This window comes from Xiphias gladius, chromosome 1, assembly GCF_016859285.1.
Source record: "Xiphias gladius isolate SHS-SW01 ecotype Sanya breed wild chromosome 1, ASM1685928v1, whole genome shotgun sequence".
NCBI lineage: Eukaryota > Metazoa > Chordata > Actinopteri > Istiophoriformes > Xiphiidae > Xiphias > Xiphias gladius.
In genome coordinates this window covers 34,454,687-34,479,245 of record NC_053400.1, presented here as the reverse complement: position 1 = coordinate 34,479,245, position 24,559 = coordinate 34,454,687, and the positions used below count along the sequence as shown (strand labels likewise).

Here is a 24,559-nt window from a genome sequence, read left to right as displayed (position 1 = left end):
GCAAAGACGGATGGCTTTTTTTTTACAGACCCTGAATGCAGCACGGCTGGCTGGACTAACAGCTTATATCGTCTTTTTCACTCTGATTAAAACTTTCAGCTTTCCCGCTCGGGTGGATGTTGGATGCACAAAGCAAGAGACTTTGACAGCACAGACAGGGCTCACATCCCGAGTCCTGTCAGTAGATGGGTTTAAGTTTGATGAAATGGTTTCTGATAATGTTAATAAAGAAAACACACTGCGCCTGGTGCCTCTAGTCATTGACTTTTCCAATATTTAACCAATGGCACCATCTTTCCTGAGCCTTGAACGTTCATTTCACTCTGCAATATTTCTCATAAACGCCTCCATGGCGGCTCTATGGGTCCTGCTAACTTTGCTTTTTCCACCTCCATTGTGGAGGTTCGGGGAAACGAGGACTCGGGGTGACAGGCTGAGCTGCATGAGCCTGGGAGCCGGGGGTCATCGCACTTCGACGGTTGACTGTGTTGATCAGAAAGACGACATACAACATATTCCTGCAGTCACGGCTTTCCACAGCCGACGGAGGAGGGAACATCTTGCTGCAGAGAGTGGGACATGTTGCTGCCAGATGAGTGACGGATGAGAGTGACCCGGCTGAGCTGCTACGTTGCGACAACTGAATCAGCAGCTTCTGCGGACGCTGTCTTCCTGCAGACTTTGACGGAGGTCGACTGGACCAAAGGTCAGCTACAACCCGCTCTCTGAGGGATTGCGACATGCGTGACCCACCAGCAATAAACACTAGCATGTGCTTATATTCCTGGACGCGCTATGAGCTGAAATTACAGTGGTATCTGAGAGAAAACGTCTGCTAGTTGGCTAACTGGACGTAGATCCCTCTGCAGTTAGCCATGAGTGCTCCACGCGGCTGCTCTCTGCGTTCGCTTTGGGCTCAGAGACAAGAGTCTGAAACGATTCATGTAAAAATCTCGACTCTCTACAGCAGAGGTGGAGAATACAAAGTTAGCGTGAGCCACAGAGTCGTGTTCCCGTTAGCCTCCAGCTAACGTGAGTGGTTTAGTCATGCGTCACTTGCTACGAGTGGATATCGTAGGTAAATGAAACGTGTTGTCTGTGAACCTGTTGCTCAGGACGAACATTTGGTGATTTGGCAAATACGTTATTTAACATTTACTTGTTATGTTAAAAGAGAACATGATCTGCATATATTACAGTTCTCACAAATGTATTCGCTGACGAAAATTAGTGAAGAAGACGAGAAACAACAGCATCAGTCCTTTCAGCAACTGTCCAAAAAGCGGCATCTGTTCACGTGTAAGTGACGGCGCCCTCTAGAGGCCGTAGTACTTATGATGCGAGCAATGCAGGAAATCAGGTGACACTGTTACAGCCACAGACTCCACAGAGAAAGGAGGTCGGGGGTCAAGGAAGCACTTCAGACTTCAGGCTAACACCAGAGACGCTGCTTTCCTTTAACCATAGCCACCATTTTTCACCGCTGCCTTTCCCTGGACCGGACCGAAGCTTAACCAGTCACAGTATAAAACAGATTCATGTTCCAGCCCTGAAGTCACAGACGGATGCTGTGGTCCTGCTGATGGAGACGTCAGTTCAGGGAGCGATTCTAGGTGTCGTTGTAAAGTTTGGAGGGTTTGTCGGAGAAGGCACAGAATATGATGTATGGGCTGTTTTCATTCTATACTGCAAACACCTCTGGGTCATGGACAGATGTTCTGGGTCAAATAAAATACTGAAATTGCGGTTTGTGCATTTTAACTGTCCATGTTTACGGCTGCGTTCAGACTAAAAAGCTGAACCAGGCCCAAGTTTTGCTGCAATGCAGTGCGACGTCCCCTGGCAAGACGCTGCATTGACCAATGAAATAAGTGCAGTCACACATTCCTGATATTTCCACCGTTAACCTCGTGATTATTGTGCCGAAACTTTCCGGAGTTGTAAAATCCTGTCTCAGAGTACTATCAACCTCTTTACGGTGGTTTGGTGTCTGATAAACCTTTGAAGTCACTGATCTGTGACCCAAACTGGACTTCCTGTCTCATATTCAAATGTCTCACCCACATTTACCAACACAGCCCCCTCTGCTGTTTTAACGCAGGACTGTTTTCTGTCCGAACGCCTGGCAAAGCTTCAGCATTTTGACGCAGCAGGGATGAATCAGGTCCAACAAACCAGGAAAAAGAAGCTGAAAAGCCTCTTTAGCCGAACTTGGCCAGGTTGGACTTTTGGCCAGTTGAGACAGACAGAACCGTTTCCGCTCAGAGTGAAATCTTCTGCAGTTTATCTCTGAGTCTCTGTATTTGCTTTGGATTAAAAGTGTTGGATTTGACTCCATATTTGTGTTGCACGTGTCCACAGTGTGTGGGAGCTGCCTGTCAATCCGTCACAGTTTGAAGTACAAACACGGAGCAGCTTCTTCATTCACAGAACAGGGAAGTTGTGCAGAAATAAAGACTGAAAACGACACTTTTATCATCATTATTCATTTGAAATGCGCGAGCAGATTCTTCCACTTATAAATCTACAGAAGCTCCGAGTGTTTGATGTGTTTTTTTGCAGGTGTAAAGCAAAATAAGTGCGAGTGGATGCAGAATCAAGATGAATGCTGACAGACAGACGGCGGCTGATGAAAACTCGGCGGGAGGCCACTCCATCTTAACATGGCCATCTTGTGTCTTATGATATCTTATCATTAGTTTCCCTGACAGTGATGGAGCAGCCGGCGGCGCCCCCCCCCCCTCAGCGCCGCGAGCCGTGTATAAAAGTAACCTTCTTTCCATAATAATGGCCATTTGTCACTTCTTTAACTGTCAGAGGACGAGGGACATAAACAAAGTGGGATTTAACAAGGTGTGTGCAGAGCCAGGAGAGACTGGGGGGGAGACAATCTGCTCTGATGTGTTCAGGGGCCGCGGGACCCAAGAGCAGCGTTGGAACCAAATCGCGGTTGTTAAATACAACTGGGGAGGAAGTTCTCCATTATCCCGCTGCCGCGGATCCCCGAAGACAAGTCTGTGAGGCTGCTGTCGAAAGGCCAGGGGGTCCCAAAAGTTTTTTAAACTACAGCACTCCTTCAAGGGGAGGATCTCTCCACAGAGCTGAGTCAATAGACTTCCACTGAACAGTCAGATTTTCTTTTGGTCAGCTCAGGTCAGTCTGCGGCTAAACTCAGCATCTAAATTTTAAGAAAACACCTGAACGACATGAAAACAGTTCAATCTCTTCCTCTTCTCATCTGTTCAGTTTGCAGATAACCAAAACATCTGTACTGTATTGTGATCATATTATCAAAGAACAATTATTTAATGTGTGGTTCTCTGACCCAGCCAAAGTCTTCCGGCAGCTCTGGTCACAAGTATCTGCGAGATGTCGTGAGATGAGTAAGGAACGCTTCATTTTCAAATATTTCTTCCCGCTGAAATAAATGAATCGGAAGGTGAAAAAACACTAATGCAGACCAGGTGGGTGTAAGGGAAGTGACCTGCACAATTTCAGTCATTTCAGTCTTAGACCCTCTTCAGGCATTAAAATCACAATATGCGACATTTTCACAGTTGAGACATGGGTTTTATCAACCAGTGAAGAAAAACATCATTTTGGAGACACCACAGTTATTCTATCAGTTGATAAAATATAGGACGATCAATGCTTTAGAGCTTCCACAGAATAGAAACCTAACAAGACCAGGTCCAAACCTGGCATGTGGATGGACCTTTACCTGTTTCCTTCTCTCCTGGTCTCTGTGCTCACATATACAGTGTTTTAATCCATCTGAATTCCCAATAAATCTGTTCTCATCTATATGTTTATCTGTTTCTGTTGTCAGACGACGGAACAAGGATGAAACAGTGACTGAAACGTGGCCCATTGAGATGACATGTTAACCAGCAGCCACTTCCAAGACATTTCCAAGCTGCTGCTCTGCTGCTAAAATCCCGGTTTTATAACGACGACGTCGTCTGAGAGAATCACCAGACACATGAGTTAAAGACGACGGCTGAGCTGAGATTTCAGGTGTATTTACCTGTAAAATAATCAGTCAGAGAGAACGTCTGAAGCTCGTTCAGGTCTGTGTCAGCTGCCGTGTTGTCAGTTGAATGAGATGTTTAGAGAGGTGTTGCCTGCGGAGGAGAAGCTTGTCCTCGCGTTCGCGGGTCAACGCTGGCGACTCTACTCTACAGAACGTAGCTCAGGTTTGTCCAGGAAGTTGTTAGATTTGTCTCTAGGTTCAAATGGTCTGAAAAGTCGGTAAATCTAGCGACAAAGGCTCTAAACTAAAACTGACCCTAAACGACCCCCTGATGATGTAGCAACGGCCAATGGGAGGACTCCAATGCTCGGCCGGCCAACCAATGGTGTAACTTTATCACTCAGTCAGTCAGTAACTCAGACAGTCACGGACATTCACACTTATAGTGCCGGCCCCGCTGTTGTGGTCCAGCCAAAAACAGAACATTTTGCATGTCAATTCAAAATAAATCATATTCACCAACAAACGACATTAAAACAAAGGACAGTGACAAAAACAACCAGTCCAGGAATAATACCAACGTCTAAAAGCAAATGTACAGGTAATTCAATAGTTTGAAAATCTAAGGCGGTTGATACAATATCAAACAATATATAAGGCTAAGGCTCTTCACACCGGCTGGCCTCCATCACGGCCACACGTTTGACTCTTTATCTGGTCGGGTCGGAAAGAAACAGAAATCAGCTGCTGTTTCATCACACGCTCAGCCTGCTGTGTGTGTGTGTGTGTGTGTGTGTGTGTGTGTGTGTTAGACAGATGGCAGGTTAATGAAGGCCTCAGTGTGGCTGACATTTCAGTCGATACAGTATTGGCGTTCCAGTTAAGCCGACAAACGAGCAGATTATTGTGTCGCCTCCTGTTAGTGAACAGATCGTTTAGAGCGGCGTCCATCCATCCATCAGCGCGCACACACACACACACACACACACACACACACACACACTCCCACCATGTTTACCTTGTTAGTCTGCTGTGTTTAGTTTCACTGCCTTATAATGTCAGTAATGAGCTAAACTCAACCGTTACGGAGTCAGCACAGTGTGTCAGTGTGCCTGTCATTTTGTCCCAGTGGCCGGCCGTGGTACTGCAACTAAAACACCCCAGGCGGCTGACCTCCGTGATACGACGCACGTCTGTTAATCTGCTGACAGGACCAGGGGGACCGGCGCCTTGCATGGTGGCTCTTCAGTGTGTGAATGTGAGGTCAAGCACTTTACAAGTGCAGCCCATTGACCATTTACCGCTGTGTCTGTTGAAATGATTGCGTGTGCACGGGGAGAAATGCCTACTGGTCCGGCCTGTGTCACATGATCCTGCATTATAGCAAAACTCGTCCTGGGGGGCAGGTGCAGGGGAACAGCATAATGCACATGTCACAGGTCACACAGTGTCGAAGCCACCGGAGGGAGACACCGAGTTTGACGTCGGGCCTTCACAGCAAACGCATCGTGAGAGTAATGTAACACGACATAAATGAGGTTTTCACCAACATAATGAGGAAACGTTCATTAATGTACCTGCCAAGTAGTAAAATCTTCACGGACAAAATACTTCAATTTTATTTACCGGCAGCGACAGGAGCGTCGCTCATGTTTGTCGAGTCTCAGAGCTCCGGGTCAGGGTTTGGGAAAGATGCTGGTCTTCGCTAAAAACTGACAACGTCAACGGTGAGTCGAGGCTCGAGGCGGGTCGCGTTGATGTCATGAACATCTCACCATGTGAACCCAGGCTGCCGCTGTCAAACCGTTTCCTGTCATCGCTGCCATAGTAGCGTTTTCTCGGAGACGGGTTTTGTCAGAGCTGAGTGTGGACTTAATTATGGGCTCCAGTCTATACTGAGTCTAACCACGTGTGGCGGGGTCCACCGATCTCCGGTGCGGTGCTGGGCCACTAAATCTGGACGGGGTCGAATCACTATCCTGTGCTCTGTTTTGGACTGGATGCGACCGTCTTCTGTCTGCTTTTAGATCCTTTTTTTGAAAATTCATTAATGCGCGCTGGATTCGGGTTTTGAGGTTTGTTTTGGACCAGGTCTAAAGTTCAGGACCTGCGAGGACCGTTGCCGCAGCCTTCGGTTTGTCTGCAGTCTCTCCCGACTCCGACCGATCAGACGTTTCCTCTTCCTCGGACGCGTTTGGGTCCCGGCGGGTGTTGATCGGTCTCCGTGAGCGGCGCTTCCTCCCTGAGCAGTGGTTTAGATAAAGACAGATGGTCTGAGTCTGACGCCACGTCTGCCGCGGCGCACAGTTCAATGAGAGCACTCGCTCAACACGACAGGCGTGACTGAGGCCGCCGCCGCCGCCGCCATCATATGATATTTACCTGAGAGCCATTTAAATAGAGAGCCGGGTTAGACTGTTAGACAGACATGTAATTTAATAACGCGCGTGCTTGTGGTCTGAGAGCCCCGCGTGAGTGGACAGCGTCCACCTGTTCTTTAATGATGAGAGTGCTGGAGCAGTCAGCCGCACTCAAAACCTTTACAGATGAGCTGAGCGAAGAAAATACCACGCGCATCCCGACAAAGCCGCGCGTCTCTGTAGACGGGTGGAAAAAACTTACGGTTAGGGGACACGAAAACTCGCACAGGACACGTCCAGGGGTTGATTGACATTATTACAGATGTTTAAATCCGGCCTGAGCTGTTTGGGTCCTGGTTTTCAGGTCCTATGCCAGAGGTGAAGGTGTAATTACATCAATAGAGTGTAAATAGTGAGAGAAATTTATACACTGTTATTGTCTTTTTTATGTTTAATAGACTGAGCAATTTATCAATCATTTGAAAAAATAGTCAACAGGTGATGAGAATGAATGTGATGATTGTCTGCAGCCCTAGTTGACAGGACTCCGCTCCGGACGGTGACAAACCCAGCAAGCTGCAGTGTCTGCAGCTGGACGGCTCCTCTGGATCAAGTTGAGTCACAAACAAACTTTGCCCATGAACACAACGCGTCGCCACCACAGCGTGGTATCGACTTGGGAAAACAGTCCGGCACCATATGGATGTCGTTTCAAGGGTTGTGTGTTTTATTTTGGCGGGAGAAATGTGGAAGGCAAAGTGTCAACAACGTCGGCCTTTCTGAATCGTCTCAGAGTGGCGTAACTCGCCGCCTCCACCACCGCGCTCCCTGCATCTCCCAGGTGTCTTGCGTCGGCGGCTAACGGCGAGTCACGCCTGTCCCCCCGTGTGTGACCTCAGCTCTGGACCTCGGACCTCCTCCTACACTTGCCCTAATCCGCCAAACTAAAGCACTTATCTGTCAATCAGACGTTGCAGCTGCCGTAACCTTTGAAACACACTGAACGGTGACACTTTGTATTTTTTGTTCACCACATTTTCCAGGAAAGGTTGTTTTTACTGCTTCACGTTTATCGGGGCTGTTGGAGTTAAAGGTTTGATTCAGACATTTTTTGTTCAACACGGACAAAAACGTGTCTGTCTGTTGTCAGGAATCCAAAATTACTTTTTTTGTTTTGTCTCATCATTTAGACATTGTCCTAAAAGTTCAACAGCCTTTGTTTAGTGATTCTTTCTTCTTTGTGCATTGTTCTTTCTTTTATCTGTCATTTTAAAGCTCTCTCCTTTCCTCCTTTAACTGGTCTAGAAACATGAACCTCCTGGTCTCAAAACACTGCATACACCAGCTCTTCCACCTTAAGAAATCGCCTGAGACCTGCAGCCCGTCAACAAGACCCAGCCAGGCCTGATTAGACCCGGGAGCTGGGCCTTGGGTGCGAGAGAGCGCCTGGACGTGTGAAGACATTTTCCCTGAAGCTAGAGATTGTAAACGTCCGCCACCGCTGGTCATAGAACTCTAAAATGTCTCCTTACGTGGAGCTGACTCTTTAAACCGGAGGATCTCGTCGACTTCGGCCCGGTAACTTCTCGTGAAAATGGCTCCCGAGTTGAAAGTGTGATTTAAATTTTGAGCTGAATAGCGACTCTATCTGCTCAACTCTGACTGAGCAGTGACAGGGGAGATAAATTCGTCAGACTGGAGGAGGAAAGCTCAGCCCGCTCTCTCATTAGTCTTTAGGGCCATTTAACTCCAAACTCCGAGCGAACAGAGAGGATTAACGCAGGCCTCGCTGCCTCGCAGTGATTGATGCCGCAGATTACATTCATAAAATAGTCTGAGAGGGGGTCGGTGGTGTCGCGTATGAAGGAATGACTTACAACCCCAGTTATCTCAGACGGGAGATTTGACTGTGCAGCGGAGTCGGCGCTATCGTGGAGACAAAAGCCGAGCGCAGCGTAAAAGAAAGTTAATATGTAATTTGCTGCGGTTTGTTAGGTGACCACAACTCAGGGAACGAGATACAGTCACTCCGTCCTAAAGCTGGGGGAATATTTACAGGGTTTATCGTGTCAGAATGATGACGCCGGCCTGAAAATGCTGCCGTTTAAAGGAAAACACAGCAACACTTGATTTCTCAAGGTAAACTGATCTAAACTGAACTGCACTTAAATATTAGCAGCTGAGAATCAGCTCCCCTCAGCAGCAGTTGGCCCGGCTGCGGGCCAGTGTCGGCACCCGGGATCAGACCGCTGATTCGCGTGCATCCGTGGCCCGTCCATCAGCCCGGGTCTGTGGGTTTCAGTCGATGCTGGCGTCCACGCAGTCGTTACAGGACGGCCATTACAACCTGACTCCTCTCGCTCTCACTCTGCCGATACACTCCGCCTCCATTAGCCTCCGCAGCTCCTACGCCCCCTCGTCCTTCTCCTCATAGCTTTACGCAAAAGTTTGGGCAAATTCCAAATGTAGTTGAATAGTGAGAGAGGAGTTTCCTGATCCGATGCCGCGATCGGCAGGACACCGAGGACAGCGCTGTGGTTGAGCTTGTTAGGGTTCAGGGTAACGTGTTGGTTTGGGTAAAAAGAAGTACTTTGATTACTGCGGCCGCTAGAGGGCGCTGTCACTTGAACCTAGACATAGTATGTATGTATGTTTTTGGGGGGATTTGGCTGAAAAGGACTGATGCCGAGGTTTTTCTTTGGTCTAAATCGTGGCCTCCTCCAGTCCGTCGACTCAGCGAGGGCTCCGGAAGAACAAGCTCGGGGTCGTCCTGACTCAATCTGATGTGATGTCCCCCAGAAAGACGCTGCGTTGGCCAATCAAATACGCGAGCACGCGTTAATGGTAAGTTACTTTGTAACGTGGTCGGCATATTTATACTGTTGAGCTCGCAATCGTCAGGATGGAAGATGAAATAATTGCAGCCGAATTAGCCTGAAACCTTTTTTTCCCCCTCATTAATCTCCACATGAATATTGACACAGATTTTCTCTGTTAACTAAAACTCCCATCTCCTCTAAGAAAAAAACAAATTACCCTCTAAAGATGCATTTCTGAACAAATGCTCTTCCTCAATTCAAAATAACAGTAACGGTAGATGTGAAAGTTGATTTCATGAGCTGTCGCTGTAAAAGAGAAGAGACATGAATGTCTTAAAAAACACCGAATGCAACTCTCGTGTATTTGCAGAAAACTTGAAATAATTTGGTCAAAATAAGTTTTCTACCTTCTCTTGGAAGTCGAGATGTTATTCGGTGTTAACAGAAAACTTCTGTCCTTCAATCTTGTTTCTTACGAGCTGCTGCTGACCTCAGACTCTGTGGCTCCGATGGAAAAAAACCACAAATGTTTTAGTTGTGTCACTAAACTCGTGCTCATTTTATGTGTGTGTGTGTGTGTGTGTGTGTGTGTGTGTGTGTGTGTGTGTGTGTGTGTGTGTGTGTGTGTCTTCTTCCCATCCATTATGTTTTTATGTTTTAACTCTCAAGGTCACTCGGACACAAATTTAATCACGTCTCAGGTCTTATTAAGTGGCACATTTTAAAAAGCTGTATTGCAGTAATTAATTTTTTTGGACAGTTGTCCTGTGGGACACACACGTGTGCACCTCGAACACACACACACACACACACACACACGTCATGCCCCGTTGTGTCAACCTTGTGTCCACAGTAAAAACATGTCGGTCAGTAACGTCAGTTCAGTTTTTCTTGTATTTGAAATCTTAAATTTAAATGTTAATGAATCAGGAAAAAAAATATTGTGGTGAGAAATTAGAAAAAGAAATACCGTGATCATCCCGATGTGGGCGCTATATCCGCAGGTTAAAATGATTTGGTTTGCGCTTGGGGTGTTACCGGTGAGTGCTGCAGTTGAAGATCCTGACGGGACACGCCCGCCCACCAGCCCACCAGCCCACCAGCCCACCAGCCCACCAGCCGTGGGGCGTGATGCACTGCCGTGATCCAGCTTGTGTTGAGGTGAGGTCAACTCAGCAGTGTTATTTATTGATTACTAATATATTGGAAATGATAGCTATTGTCTTCAGTGACACGCTCCTCTCATTTTTAACCTGCATTTTTAATTTTTTTGTCTACAGCTGTTGCCGTCTTTGTTAGTAGTTACCATGGTAACAGGTCGGTCTGTGCATTAATGACTGACTCCAGTAAATCCAGTTAGCATTTCACATAGTACGTAGTGCAGTCGTTGCTGCTAACCTAGCATTACTGCAGCTACCTCTGCTGTTCACTGGCTGGGTTCAGTTTCAGTGGAGAAGCTGAAACGTCAGGTAACATAGCGACATGTCTTTAGCGGACATCTAGAGGACGATTTAGAAGGACCGCCGGCACCAATCCTGGAACTCACTCGTTCCCTCCGACCGCATCGTGAAAGATATCCGACTGAAAGTGGCGTCAACGTGACAAGCTAACCTGCTGCCCGCACGTTTGCGTCGTTGGTCTCAGCTGTTTTGTTGCTGCCTCTTGGATGAATTTGGTCCATAAATCTGTGTCTTCAGAGAGCATCAGATGAACGTTACTGAACGTCAGACACTTTTTATTAACAGCAGTGCAACAGGTCAAACAGATGAAACAACTTCTGAACAGCAGGTTTCACTAATCAGGAGCTACAGCGTCTGATTCCCCCGATGCAACTTAATTAAAACTCGTCCAGTCGTCCGTCTTTCACGCTTTCGTTTACATTCCACTCATTGACTAATGATGTAATACTTTCCGTCATAGTTCTCGTTTCAAAGGTTCCTTTTTAAAAAATTAGTTTTAGTCTCGTGCTCGTCGTGAAAAAAAGGTCGTCAGTGAATACTTTTGTCATAGTTTTCCTGTGATGAAATTAACACTGGAATTAAGGGTCCAAACCCACGAGAGCGTTAGGACGCAGTTCTCTCAGGTTGTTAACGGGACGCCGGCATCCCTGCTGACCAGTGTAACGTTTACGTTTATAACAAATAGCGACGTGAGTTTAGAAAGAGCTGAATAAATAAATAACCCAACAGTAATATAAAAGGTTACAGTAGAAACAACCCATAGTCTGGTCGGTTTCCTGCCTCCGGGCACTGGGTGAAGCCTGTTCTCACCTGTCTGACCGCAGATGTTCACGTTACCCCTGTGGGAAAAAACGCAGCCTCCTCATTCCTTTGACTGAGGCCACAGTCCACTGACCGGGAAGCAGCGACAACGCAGAAGAACAAATCTCACGCTATCTCACCTGTACCTGAAACAGCACAGGGCTGTTTTCATGACAGTATTGACTCCACGTTATTACCCATCACTTCTAGTTTTTCAACTATTTATTTATTTCCACACAGAGAAATTGTGGAAAACTGTAGTTTGGTGTTTTGTTTTGCTTTTTTTCTTTGAGCGGAGCATTTTGTCGTTTATATGTGGCTGATCTCAGGTGTGTTAAAGTGTCTTCGTGTGTTTCGCTGAGGCCTCGACTCCCCTGCTGGATGAAACCTGGGCATCAATCTCTGCAGACGGTGAAAATCTCGTGAACCAAACAGAACCAGAAAAACGTCAGACACATTTCAGAGCGTTTAACTTCAGAGGACCGTGATCTGATTAGCACTAATGCCACTAATTAGAGCAGCGGTGTTTGCTCTGCGAGATCAGAGAGCTGCGTGATTAAAGGAGTAATCCACCGAAATTACACAGACTAGAGTCTGTTTGTCTTCCTCTGAGGAAATATTGGAGTTTTCCGTCAGTAAACACACATTCAGACGCTAATGAAGACACGGTGACGCACTGGAATATCCAGCATCATGTTAATATTTCTATACTGAGCAGGTTTACTGTCGTTTGGTTTCGCAGTGAAGACAAAAGACGTCTGAGCTCCTTAGCACCATTAATGCAAGATAACACCATTTTCTTCAATAACAAAAGTCACGTCATGAAGTACAAGTGTCACCGGACTTGGTAGCTATCGGTGGCTTTCCCCAGGTGAGTAACTGTGGAAACTCTACCTGGCAAAAGAAAAATAGCCCCGTTGTCAGGGGAGGGATCCAGCCTTTGCAGCAGCGGCGCCAGCAGTAATTCCACTTGGAAACAGTTGGGGAAAAGTTGTCTATTGCCACTAATGAACATAGAAAACAGTAGCAAACTGTCTCGGTAGTCTTTGGCCACTAACAGTTTAAATGATGTCAGACTTTCAGCCAGTGTTGCCAGATAGGCCAGTTTTCTGCCCAGTTGCACTAGTTTCTGGGCACTTTTTATTATTGGGGCGGTTTCCACCTGGAAATAGTTCGTCTATATTCCAGAGGTTTAAACTGCGAGGGAGGAGCAGAGGGAGAGACGAGAGACGAAGACACTGTGTGAGGCGAAAGGGACAGGTGTGTTCTACAGACAACAGGAAATTAATCATTGTAGTTTAGCTGCTGATCAACTGTAGCGGCGGCATTGTCCACGGCTCGGGGAGCTGATTAAGATGAACTACAGTAGAAACTCTAAGCTCCAGATTTCAGCAAGTTGTGTGAAAAATCGGAGCCATTGAGCATCAGAGCATTGGTCACCACAGTGATGCCCATTTCAAATAAACGTCCATAAAGACGCTTCTAACTTCCGAACTTGCCTGAAAATCCCCAGGTTTTCAAGTTTTCTTCAGTATCCCAGTGATCCAGTGATGGTGCATTCATGGCTCCACTGCAAACAGGAGCTGACCACACCGAGTTGGGCGTTCTGAAGAAATACAGGCTCAGAAAATCCCAGAGCATAACTCACTGAATCCGTGGCAACACTGTACTTCCTGTTTCTGTAAAAGTTTACATCTGCTGTCCTGATCTTCATTCCTGTTCTCCAGAGTATGAACCCTGCAAATTTTAATGAACCCATGGTCTTTCCTCTGAAGCCATCCACAGAACAAACTTTACATTTTTAGCTCCTCTGCTGGTAGGACTGTAAGAATGGCTCAACTATCTGGGTGTTGTTTGTGTATTTGTTCATACGATGGCAGTAATGAACACTGCAGCCTCTAGGGGGCAACATCAGGACTGTTTCCTTTAACTCTACTTAGTATAGTTTTCATTGTTTTGTTGATGTGTGTTTTGTCTGCATCCATACTTTTATTTGTAATTGCTTCTCCTCCGTGAAACACTCTAACTGGTTTTGTATGAGATTGCACTTGACCGATGAACTTGAACTTGAACAGGTGCTTGCTTTCATATGGAGGAAGACAAAAACATCTAAACATCTGACTGTGGAGAAGAGTGCAGCCCAAAATGTCAGACTGCTCCTTTAAACAGCGGACGTGAATCTGCTAATCAGACTCTAGCTGCTCTCAGACACATCTGGAATGAATCTACTCAGTTTAGGTTGTATACATAAATAACATCAATTTCTGCAGCAGGTGGATTACATAACGTCATTTCTCACACACACACACACACACACACACACACACACACACACACAGCGGCTCAAACAAATCATGTGGCATCGACACTGTCTAAATCTCCAAATTAAATCTGCAAACAAATAATTACTTGAGTCAATGAGAACAATTAATTGCGTGCGGCCTCTGAGGACTGAATCTGCATATTGAATGAGCTCATTATCATAACAGTGAGAGATGGAGCGGAGCTGCAGCTTTCTGCCTCCTATTAATCAGCTGTTTAACCCCCTCACACTGACACACAGATGAATACTCAACAATTAAACACTCAACTGTTAACTACATGGTGAAATCATCTATCGAAATCATATGTTTTTATTTGAATTTGATTTAAAAAATCAAGCCTGAAATATTATGAAATCAAGGAGTGTTTTTACTCAACTGCGACGGTCGTGTTGATGCTACGTGTGTATTTTCACAGTAAATAAACAAAACTCTACCAACTCATGTGTGTGTTGTATCATGACAGGCGCTCAAATAAGAAATGACCTGGAGACATTAAAGAATTTAAATCAAAATAAAAGACAATCATTAAACTAACAGGCACTAAAGGTTGTTTAACTTGACCAAAGTCCACAGGCAGCAGGAATCAGGAGTAATAGCCACAGGCTAACAGGCTAACAGGCTAACAGGCTAACAAACACTACTGTCTGCTGTCTGACTCTGGTACATTAATGAGTCTGTTGAGCCTAAAAGCTCCAGTCGGTTTCTTCAGCGTTCAGGCTGCAGTTCGTCATGTACAGGAAGCTTTGAGCGCAGCGAGTCTGTGCGTGAGCTGGTATCAGCAGCAGCCGAGTCGAGTCGAGTCGAGTCGAGTCGAGTTGAGTCAAGTATACAGGCTTGACCGGGTTTGTACAGGTTTAGGGCACTGAACGTTCTCAGCGGCGAGCACATGGCTCTGCTTAAAGCTGAACTTGGTCACAAAATACTCAGGTGAATGGTAAAACTATCTAAGGTCGTAATGCTTTTATTTATGTGGCTGGCAGTTAGCGGGGCCGGCTCGTGGGATAGCCGACGTAGGCGGTCGCCTAGGACGCAGAATGTCGGGGACGCGCCGCAAAAATCTATTAATCATGGTTACAACAACGACATTATCAGCAAAAACAGCCTGTTAAATAAAATAATTAACAGACTGCGCCCCCTGAACTGTCAGTCGACAGTTGACAACCTGGTGGAATTAACACTGCTGCTCCTCACGGTTTGTCCTCCGCCCTACACCGGTACTTGGCGCACTGTGCACTGAGAGTGGGGGATGATGGGAACCGTTCGATCGGCAACCGCGCATCACTCCGCCCGGGTCCAGGACGTAACACTGACTGGCCGATGGCAAACGCTCAGAATGGATTAGCCAGAGGGACGCCTCAGTGATCGTGATCTAAAACTGCTTCGTAGTGAAAAGCTCCAAGCCTTCAGGTTCACAAGGACGAAAACGGAGAAGAGGAGGAAAAGAAGGAACAATACAGAGGAATGTTGTCTTATGCTAAACTTCTAAATGTGGCTATAGTAGCAATAACGCTAGTGCTAGATAATGACGCTATGATAGCCGCTAGACTCAGATAATGTTTGAAGGATATGAATCCGAATGGCAAGAGGTGTTTAGGTCCTTTACTCAAGCAAAAGTACGAATAAAGCAAAGTAAAAGTACTCCATTACAAGTAAAAGTCCTGCGTAAAAACTTAGCTTTTTATACGATCCCTTGTGTAAAAGCTTCATTTTAAAGTAACTAGGAACTAAAGCTGTCAAATAAATGTAGCGGAGCAAAAAGTACAATATTTCCCTCTGAAATGCAGCAGCTCCAGTTTGTGAACACGACCCTTTAACTCCTTCGACTCAGTCATAACAAGACAAAGAGCGCGTCCGTTATTAAAACTGAGGCGGTGAAATGAATCCACGTTGCTGCTCGCTGAGCTTCAGCGATCACGCTCCTCACAGGACGGGAACAAGGCAGCAGCCGTGGCGTGACAGACGGATATTTGCTGACGTATCACCCGGCCGGTCAGAGGACATTACCCCGCTGACTGATGGGAACGACGCAAAAACCTTTCAGGTGGTGTCTCGGTGGCTCCGCCTCTCCTCCGTCCTGATTGGCTCTGACAGGCTGATCAATAATCCACAGCTGGTTGAAGGTTAAATAAGTTTGTGCTGCTGATTGCTGCATCATGGTATGGAGCGGGAGGGATACGAGGACGTGGGCTGAGGTGAAGCTCTGATTCTTTACCAGTTTACCTGCCGAACTGACTCGCTCATACTTTTAAATTTGTCCCCCGGATATCGGGGCTGAAAGTTTTATTATACACAGCTAAACAACAGGTCAGAGACTGGATAGAACACATCCGGACACTTTATTGTTTCTTTCGCTGCAGCTCTTCTTTGCTAAACTTCTTATTCACACCAGGCCACCAGGTGGAACATGGGGCTAGAATTAATGATAATACAACAATAAATCTCCCTAAAACACACTGGATGCTCTGGATATAAAGAGGTGGTGAAAGTTCAGTCAGTGGCGAAGCCCAAAAATCTGGGCCCCATATATACGCAGCCCCCCTTATTGAATGTTACGTTACATTTCACTTTTTCAAAAAACGAGACCCCTAACCAGAGTTATTAGCAGTTCTTTAGTTGACTTAGAAAGAAATTGCAACACCCACCCCCCCAGTACTCAAAATAATATAACAGCACAATTCATGTAACCATTAATAACTAAAACTGCCCAGATAATTCAAGATGACCTGCCCTTATTTAAACCCCATTATTTTAACAGAACAGTAATTTTGACAGAAATCTGTGATGAGAAAAGGTTAAAAGTCATTTGTCTTGTTTCAACAAAAAGGCAAAACTATGCTTCCTTCACCAAAAGCAAAAATATACAACCTTCCTCCTTTATTTGAGACATTAGCACATACGGCCACTCTCAGTTTAGGTTGAAAAAGCCCCCCAAAAAACAGAGAACAAGTGAACTAATGAGTGAATCCATCATCATCATCATCATCGGTGCTTCCTGCTCTAACACAGACTGAAGATCTGCAACACTCAAACACACCATCACTTTATTTTCCCTCTGTGGCATTATTTTTAATCACTTTGCTTTATGTTGAGCCGACTCTCCCTCCCTGGATATAATTGACTTGTCCGTCCTGGTCCATATTTACCCGCCGTGTTTTATTTGCCTTCAGCGCGGAATCTAAGCGGGGTCAGAGGTCAGAGGAGTGGCTGGCTAAACAGATCTGTTCATTAGCAAACAGCCGTTCACAACGCTCAGAGACCACATCCATCACGCAGAGACGCTTACAGCAGCAGCAGCAGCACACAAGGGTTAAATGTGAGGTTCATGGGTCACGGGCTCCAGTTGAGTGGATCACAGCTCCGGACTTTTTCACCCTAAGTTTGGCCTCGTAGGCTACAAACAGGCCGCTCTAACTGTCAGAAGTGTCCGATATACTCTGGACCCGGACGTGGACTGCAGACACACACGTGGTTTTGTTTTAGCACACGGGGTATCTGCTTACATCGTCGCCACATGTGTCATAAAGTTTGGGCACGTGGATGGTCTTCCAGGACACAGATGACAGACTTCCTGCCACAAAAACCCGTACAGGTATGCAGACACGGGATGTTTCATTTGCTTTTGACTGGGGGAGGTCGGGTCCCCCAAAAGGGGAGAAGGGGGACATGATGTCACTTCCCTAGGATGCCACGCAAGGCAACCATTTACAAACCAACGATAATTATAGCAAACAGGGAAACTTAGAGGTAAATAAAGGACATTAACAGAATCAGGAAAAAATGGGTAAAGTGCATTTCCGTTAAATAACAAAAGAAATAAAAAGACAACACAAAAAATTGAAGTAAAATCAGGATATGCTCTGTGATAAAAGTATGATTTAAGAAGTATTTTCCTTGGGCTGGTTGTTTCAAAGCCTTTGGTCCTGACTGCAAAGACTCTGTCCCCTTTAACACTGGACTCTGAGATAGCCTGGAGACCTCTGCCCGAGGACCTCTAGCAACGTGGTACAGGCTCTCATGGGCCTGAAATGCCACAGCTGTAGCAAGAAGTGAGGCCACGAAGAGGCTTAAACTAGTCATTTACATCTGAAAACCAACAACAGGAGAAGAGGAGACAGAAACATCAGTAATGAAGAAGCTGAGAGGAACGGTTTCAGTGAGCCGTGGTTTTACTGTTTGATGTATTGCTGCCATCTACTGACTTGATTTTTAAAATCACCAACACTTCGTTTTGTTTTGTTTTGTTTTGAAATGTTCTCATGAGTTGCAGTTTTAATAGAGATGAATAAATGAATGTTTTACAGGCTAATTCTCAACATCAGAACCGTCCATCGGTGTCGCGGTGATTGAAAATAATGTTAAGGTTCAGTTAATCCAATAATAAAGGCAGAGATTACTCTGGATTAAATGGGGATAGAAAAAACAAAAAAACAAAAGAAAACAAATGTAGAAACAGACTTGGATTAAAAAAAATGAAGACAAAACGGTAAAACACCAGTAAAATATAAAAACAACACAGTCAAAGTAACATCGGTGGTTGAGTATGTTTTGGTCCTTTTCACCTTCCGTAGCCTCCACCAAGTTTCCAAGAGTCAAACCAGGAAACAGGACACCCGTCCTTCAAAATAAAGCCAGAAACTAATTCACTGCTGCAGAGGTTAGTGTGAGCATGAAATGCAACAACAACAAGTATTCTACTGAACTTAGATTTAGAATCATTAGAATGGGTAAAAAGCAAAACTAAAACTATGAAATGAGAAAAACCTCAGTTGATGACTGAGTCATTTCACAGAAAGGTACATCGTTGCCTCAGGTCATTCTTAAACGAGCTCACCTGAAAATACAAACCAATGAAATGACTCAAGCCAAAGAAAGAAAGAATGTAAGACAGCAAGCGGAGACAACATGAAGTCAGGCAGACAGACAGTATGGCGACACAGAAAAGATGAGACAGGCAGAAGAGAAACCAAAGAAGAAGATGAGAAAGAGGAGAAGTCATGCGTTTGATCAGAGCTGTGAGGCAGCTCTATGTCTGTGTGTTTGATATAGAATAATACAGGTATTGTATATGGAATGATGCTTTGCTTCGGTGCAGTGACTTTCTATAATTTATTAATATCATATTGTACCTTCCTCTTTTCAATTTTCTATTCTTCACGTCATTATTTATCAGCGCTGCCTGTATGTTTATTATGTGCTGTTTTTCGTGGTGGAACGTGCATTTACTTAACTATGTTTTGAGGTACTTGTGCTTTACTTGAATATTTCCAATTTCATTTCTTTGACAGGTTAGTTACTAGTTAACTGGCAGATTAAGATTTTACATGAAAAACGTGACAAATCCAGTGTTTAAGATTAACCCAGTGGTTCCCGACACGTTTGGCTTGTGACTTCCTGATAAAAAAGCGAATTGATGCTCCTGCTCTCCTCTCTTTACTCTCTACTTACACAATTAAAAAAGGCCGCTAACTTTTCCCCGAACTTCAGTTTTGTCTCCCTGTCCTGTACCTGTAGGTGCCGTGTCTTTACAAAAGCACTTGTCACTGTTAACTTCATAAACTGATCCACTGTGTAACGCCACAGGTAATGCTTTTCAATACAGCCCGTGGTTTACAGTGTAATTTCACTGGATGAATCAGGTACCAACAAAACACTGACTTTACACTGATTTATGTAAATGTAGGCACAGTGTTTTTGTAAAGACTGGGTACCTACAGGTACAGGACTGATATTCTGCAGGACCTATAAAATAATGACGGTATAATATATTTCAGTTATGACACAGTGATCTAGTTTCTGAGTGGGAGGCCACTTGCCTCCACTGCTGTGTCCGCGCTGCAGCGTAGCGTTACCAGTAACGTAGCGGTGTGAAAAAATAAGTCGACTTTTATTTTTGAAACGCTTAACGGGAAGTCGGCCGTTAGCCTGGCGGCGCTTAGAGCTGCTCGTAGTGGAGGGAAGCGGCTAGCTCCGTTACTTCCGCTAGTTGCCTGTGTGTTTGTAGGATAGTTTACTGTACTTGTTTGCACCGTCGACTGTTCCCAACATGGCGTACCAGCTGTACAGGAACACCACTCTGGGAAACAGCCTGCAGGAGAGTCTGGACGAACTCATACAGGTGACGCCTACCTCAAACATCGCGGCTGCTAGCTGGCGGCTAGTCCAGATTAGCGCGCTGCTAGCGGCGGCGGTTTGTTACGCTGGTTAGCTCGTAGCGGGAGAACTTTAGCTTCGTAGCCGCGGTTTGCTTCTGCTCCGAGTTCTTCCAGGAGTAAACAGAAATATTCTCACGTTTCCGTCAGTAAGGTTGAGATACTAATAAGCAACTGTGCTAAAGTGCTGTCCAGTGGGTAAACAGTAAACAGTTCCAGTGATGTTTGTTAAATTCTACAATATTTAATTATTATAATTAGCATCTACGTGATGATTTCTTTATTATCAGACCGATTAGACAGGGTTGTAATGAGTTTTTGTTGTATGATGCATTACCTACCGTCAGCACTGGAAACACAAACAGATCCCTTGTGAGAACTGGCCCAGGGTCTGAAAAGGTCCGTGTCAGGGACGCACTGTTTTCCTCATTTATGTAGGTTATTGCAGTGTAATTTATTGCCTGCACGGGACAGTCGTAACCATCAGTTGGGGAGAAAGCAACGCAAAATAACAGTAACAACAAAGTGATCACGAATAAGCAAAAGCATAAGGGGAGTTAATCTGAAACATCAGCACATTAAACTGTACAGGTTCAGAGCTGACAGACAGTAACGTCGGTCGATGCTGTCCTCGTTACACCGATCAGCCGCAGCGTTAACATCGGCTACCGGTTTCAACGTTGTGGCTAAATGAGGTTTACCCTTCGGTGCATAGGTTGGTAAGACCGTGATGCAGTTTTCACAGTTTTCCCTCTGTGCAGCACCATGATGGATCTGACGCGAATCCATCAGGACGTGACTGAAGTGTGGACTTTCAGCTTCAGTTCGAGGGGTTTGACAAAAATAGCACATTAGCCATTTTTATACACAGTCCCTCATTTTCACAGGCTCAAAATTAATTGGAAAATCGACTGACAATCAGTTCGCTGGGGTGAAGTTACGCTTTAATAGATATTGGACAACAATGGAACTCGGGCACAAGCATAGGATATGTCAGGCTTTGATACACAGACGGTGCTGGTTAGTAGGAGACAATCAGGACCGGTTTGGTCTCTTCACAGGATTTGCTGACGATAAGAGAGAAATGTAGAAAATGGGCGGCTCTCTCCTTTAACTTTAGCTTTCTCTGCATCTGACCAGTTCACCCGTTTGTGCCAAGATAACGTTAAGTAGCCCCCTTTGTTAAATTAACTCACTTCATAGAGCAGACCAGAAAATACTTTAGTTTAAGAGCATTTAGTTTAATGCGGATCGGTGCAACCCTGCCTAAGACCATTGTCTTATTGTATAAACATGAATAATCACCTCATGAATAGGACCAAAGTGTCTCCCATAAAGGGCACCGGAATAGTGTAGACAGATGTGGGCAGAGGTTTGGGTTCTGGTCTCTGTACCGACACAATGGTACCAAACCTGTTAACCTCACTGCGACGACAAGACGGATAAGTGCACACATTCACTGCACCCGCTGTTCAACAACAAATAGTTCCAGCAGCCATTTGTCCTTTTTACGTTTCTGTTTGTGTACAGACTAAACAAACAAGATACAAGAGTTAATCAGTGAGCTTTGGGGTTGTGATGTTGTAAAACATTGTCTTTGAGTGCGTGAAAGGTTCCTGCTGTTGGCTGTTGGATTAAATCCTGTGTGTTTTCAGACTCAGCAGATCACTCCTCAGTTGGCTCTTCAGGTCCTCCTTCAGTTTGATAAAGCCATCAACACAGCGCTCGCCAACAGAGTCCGCAACAGAGTCAACTTCAGGGTGAGTTTCTCCGCTGTTTCCTCTGACCTTTATTTCAACGTATCGGATACATATTTATTCAACATTTGGGGTAATTAAAGTACTGGTTAGAACTTGATATTGCCAGGCGCTCAATATTAAAGGACTCGGATCCGGATCAGGGTCAGAAAAACCTGATGAGGACGTCCCTGGATTTGCTGGTGCTGCCTGACAGGATTTTTTTGAACATTTTTAGTTACGGGACATATTGGACAGTGAGAATTAGGGTCGGGCTATACTAGAGCAGTGGTTCCCAAACTGGGGGGGGGGGCTAGAGCCACTGCAGGGGGAGGGTGGATGACCGGGGGAAAATACAGAGTGAAACTAAGTTGAATGAATATGATTTATGGAGGGAAAATTATATAGATTATGGAGGGGGGCTCTTTTTTGGGCTTTAAGGACCACTGTGCTAGAGATACAACTTTTTGTCTGAACACACTGGACATCAAAATTTAATAGATTAGCAACAATGTAAAATTCTGTTTTCACTTTGTCATGATTGCGTATCGACTGTAGACTGATGAGGGACAAAATGAATTAAAATAAATTTAGCATCAGGCTGGGACATAACAACATGTGAAAAAAAGTGAAGGGGTCTGAATACTTTCTGAATACACTGTGTATAGATATATACTCTCTCTCTCTCTCTCTCTCTCTATATATATATATATATATATATATATATATATATATATATATAGAGAGAGACACAGACAGACACACACACCATTCAGCCACAACAGTAGGTTGGAATAAATACATCCTGGATTTGGTTTAGGATTTTGTACGGACAATCATTCTATAACGCCTAGTTTACAAACACAGCTTCCAGGTTGCATAATTATAAAAGTAAATATGGTCCGAGTGTTCCCCCGAAGGAAATAGACCTGCCGCCAACCCCTGGGTCGATGAAATGTTTGCAGCGTAGAGTTAACCTCTGTCTGTGTGCAGTGTCTCAGTTGTTGTCGTGTACCCGTCCTCCAGGGCTCTCTGAACACCTACAGGTTCTGTGACAACGTGTGGACGTTTGTTCTGAACGATGTGGAGTTCAGAGAGGTGACCGACCTGGTCAAGGTCGACAAGGTCAAGATTGTCGCCTGCGACGGAAAGAGCGAGTCGACCCAGAACAAAACTGATAAATGATAAGTATAAAATTAACACATTTCATATTTCACACTGACACACCTGTCAGTTTCAATGTTTGTGCTGTGATGTGACAGGCTCCGTCAGGTGGTCATACACCTGTCGCACTGGAAGCGGATATATAGTAACTCTGATTGTATTTGATGATGTTACAGATCATTTAATTAATATTATTGCATCGCTGTAATGAAGTACCATGCCCTTTGATTGTATTTAATTGATTCACATTTTCTCCATAAACCATATTCTAGGGATTGGTCATGGCTTTCGAATTTTCAAATTGTCATTAAATTATAAAAAAAATCAAATAGCTTATGCAACTACCGTCTTGTCCGTCTGGTAGTAAGTAATACATTGCTACCACCAGAAGGTGGCAGCCGTTCCCCTAATAGCTGTTTGCCAGTCGCCACTAAACAGCATGAGAAAAAGGTGTTGCCACCAGGAACCGGGAAACCGAGTGTGGCGCTGTGAGATTAGGTGCTAGAAACTCTGCCAGCTAGAGACAGAATATCATAAGCTGTGTGTTTGTGCGAGTGAATGGTTGAATGGTTCCCAGTGAACGTCAAATAGCATTTTTCCGTTTGTTCTTTCTTCTTCTCGACCGTTTTTTTTCCTCTGATTAACATTATTTTTGATTTTCTCTCTATAGACTCCGGCTCCAACGCTGCAGAGTGACAACTCTTCTCATGTGTGTCGGTGTCGGTTGGAGCCATAGATGGACCTGGACTGTACATATAATTTATTACAGCAGAGTCACAGCTGAGAACTGAGTGTGTGTGTGTGTGTGTGTGTGTGTGTGTGTGTGTGTGTGTGTGTGTGTGTGTGTGTGTGTGTGTCAGAGTGGACCAGTCACTGTACTTTCAGCAGTTTGTTTTTACTATCAGTTTACAGGAGTTTGTGTTCAGTTTGCTGTTATAATTGAGCTGGATCATCTTTAATAAAAACTTTATTTAAAACACACGGAGGCTCTGTACTGAGGAGTTACTGCTTTTGATTGTTAATCTTTATGTTTTGGACTGTTGATTGGTCTGTTAAGGCTGAATAATCAGGAATCACTCGAGACTCTGGGAACTAAGTAACTTTTATCGAGTCAATAAAATCATGGATACATAATCTGACAATGAAACTAAACTGCCAGTTGGAGCCCAGAGTTCAGAGATTTTGAACCAATCTGTATCATGGAAGTAGATTTCTTAAGTCTATGGCTGTGTCCGAAATCAGTTCCACTAGACCTCCTACAATTGGGTGATTACTCGATTAGTTGATGAACCAAATTAGCACCTTTGTTGCTAGATTTACCGACTTTTCAGACCCTTTTCACAAAGGGACCTGACGACAAATGTAGTGACTTTCTGGACAAACCTTAGCTACTTTGCGTAGAAGAGAGTCACCAGCGTTGCCCGGCGAGCGCGAGGACAGGCTTTCCCTTCGCAGGCAACACGTCTCTAAGCGTCTCATTCAACTGACACCACGGCAGCTTACACAGACCTGAATGAGCTTCAGACGTTCTCTCTGACCGATCATTTTACAGGTAAATACACCTGAAATCACAGATCAGCCGTCGTCTTTAACTCATGTGTCTGGTGATTCTCTCAGACGACGTCGTGGTTATGAAACCAGGATTTCAGCAGCAGAGCAGCAGCTTGGAAATGTCTTGGAAGTGACTGCTGGTTAACATGTCGTCTCAATGGGCCACGTTTTCGTCACTGTTTCATACTCGTTCCGTCGTCTGACAACAGATACAGTAAAACG

At 45.0% G+C, this 24,559-nt stretch overlaps 1 protein-coding gene across 1 annotated transcript; it reads left to right on the top strand.

The window, feature by feature from the left end:
• The first annotated feature begins 19,636 nt into the window (after positions 1–19,636).
• On the top strand, positions 19,637–23,753 carry gtf2a2 (general transcription factor IIA, 2). Its single transcript, XM_040131736.1, has 4 exons — positions 19,637–19,852; positions 21,542–21,646; positions 22,649–22,806; positions 23,457–23,753. Coding segments are annotated over exons 1-4 (336 nt in total). The 5' UTR covers positions 19,637–19,780; the 3' UTR covers positions 23,458–23,753.
• The last annotated feature ends 806 nt before the right edge of the window (positions 23,754–24,559 follow it).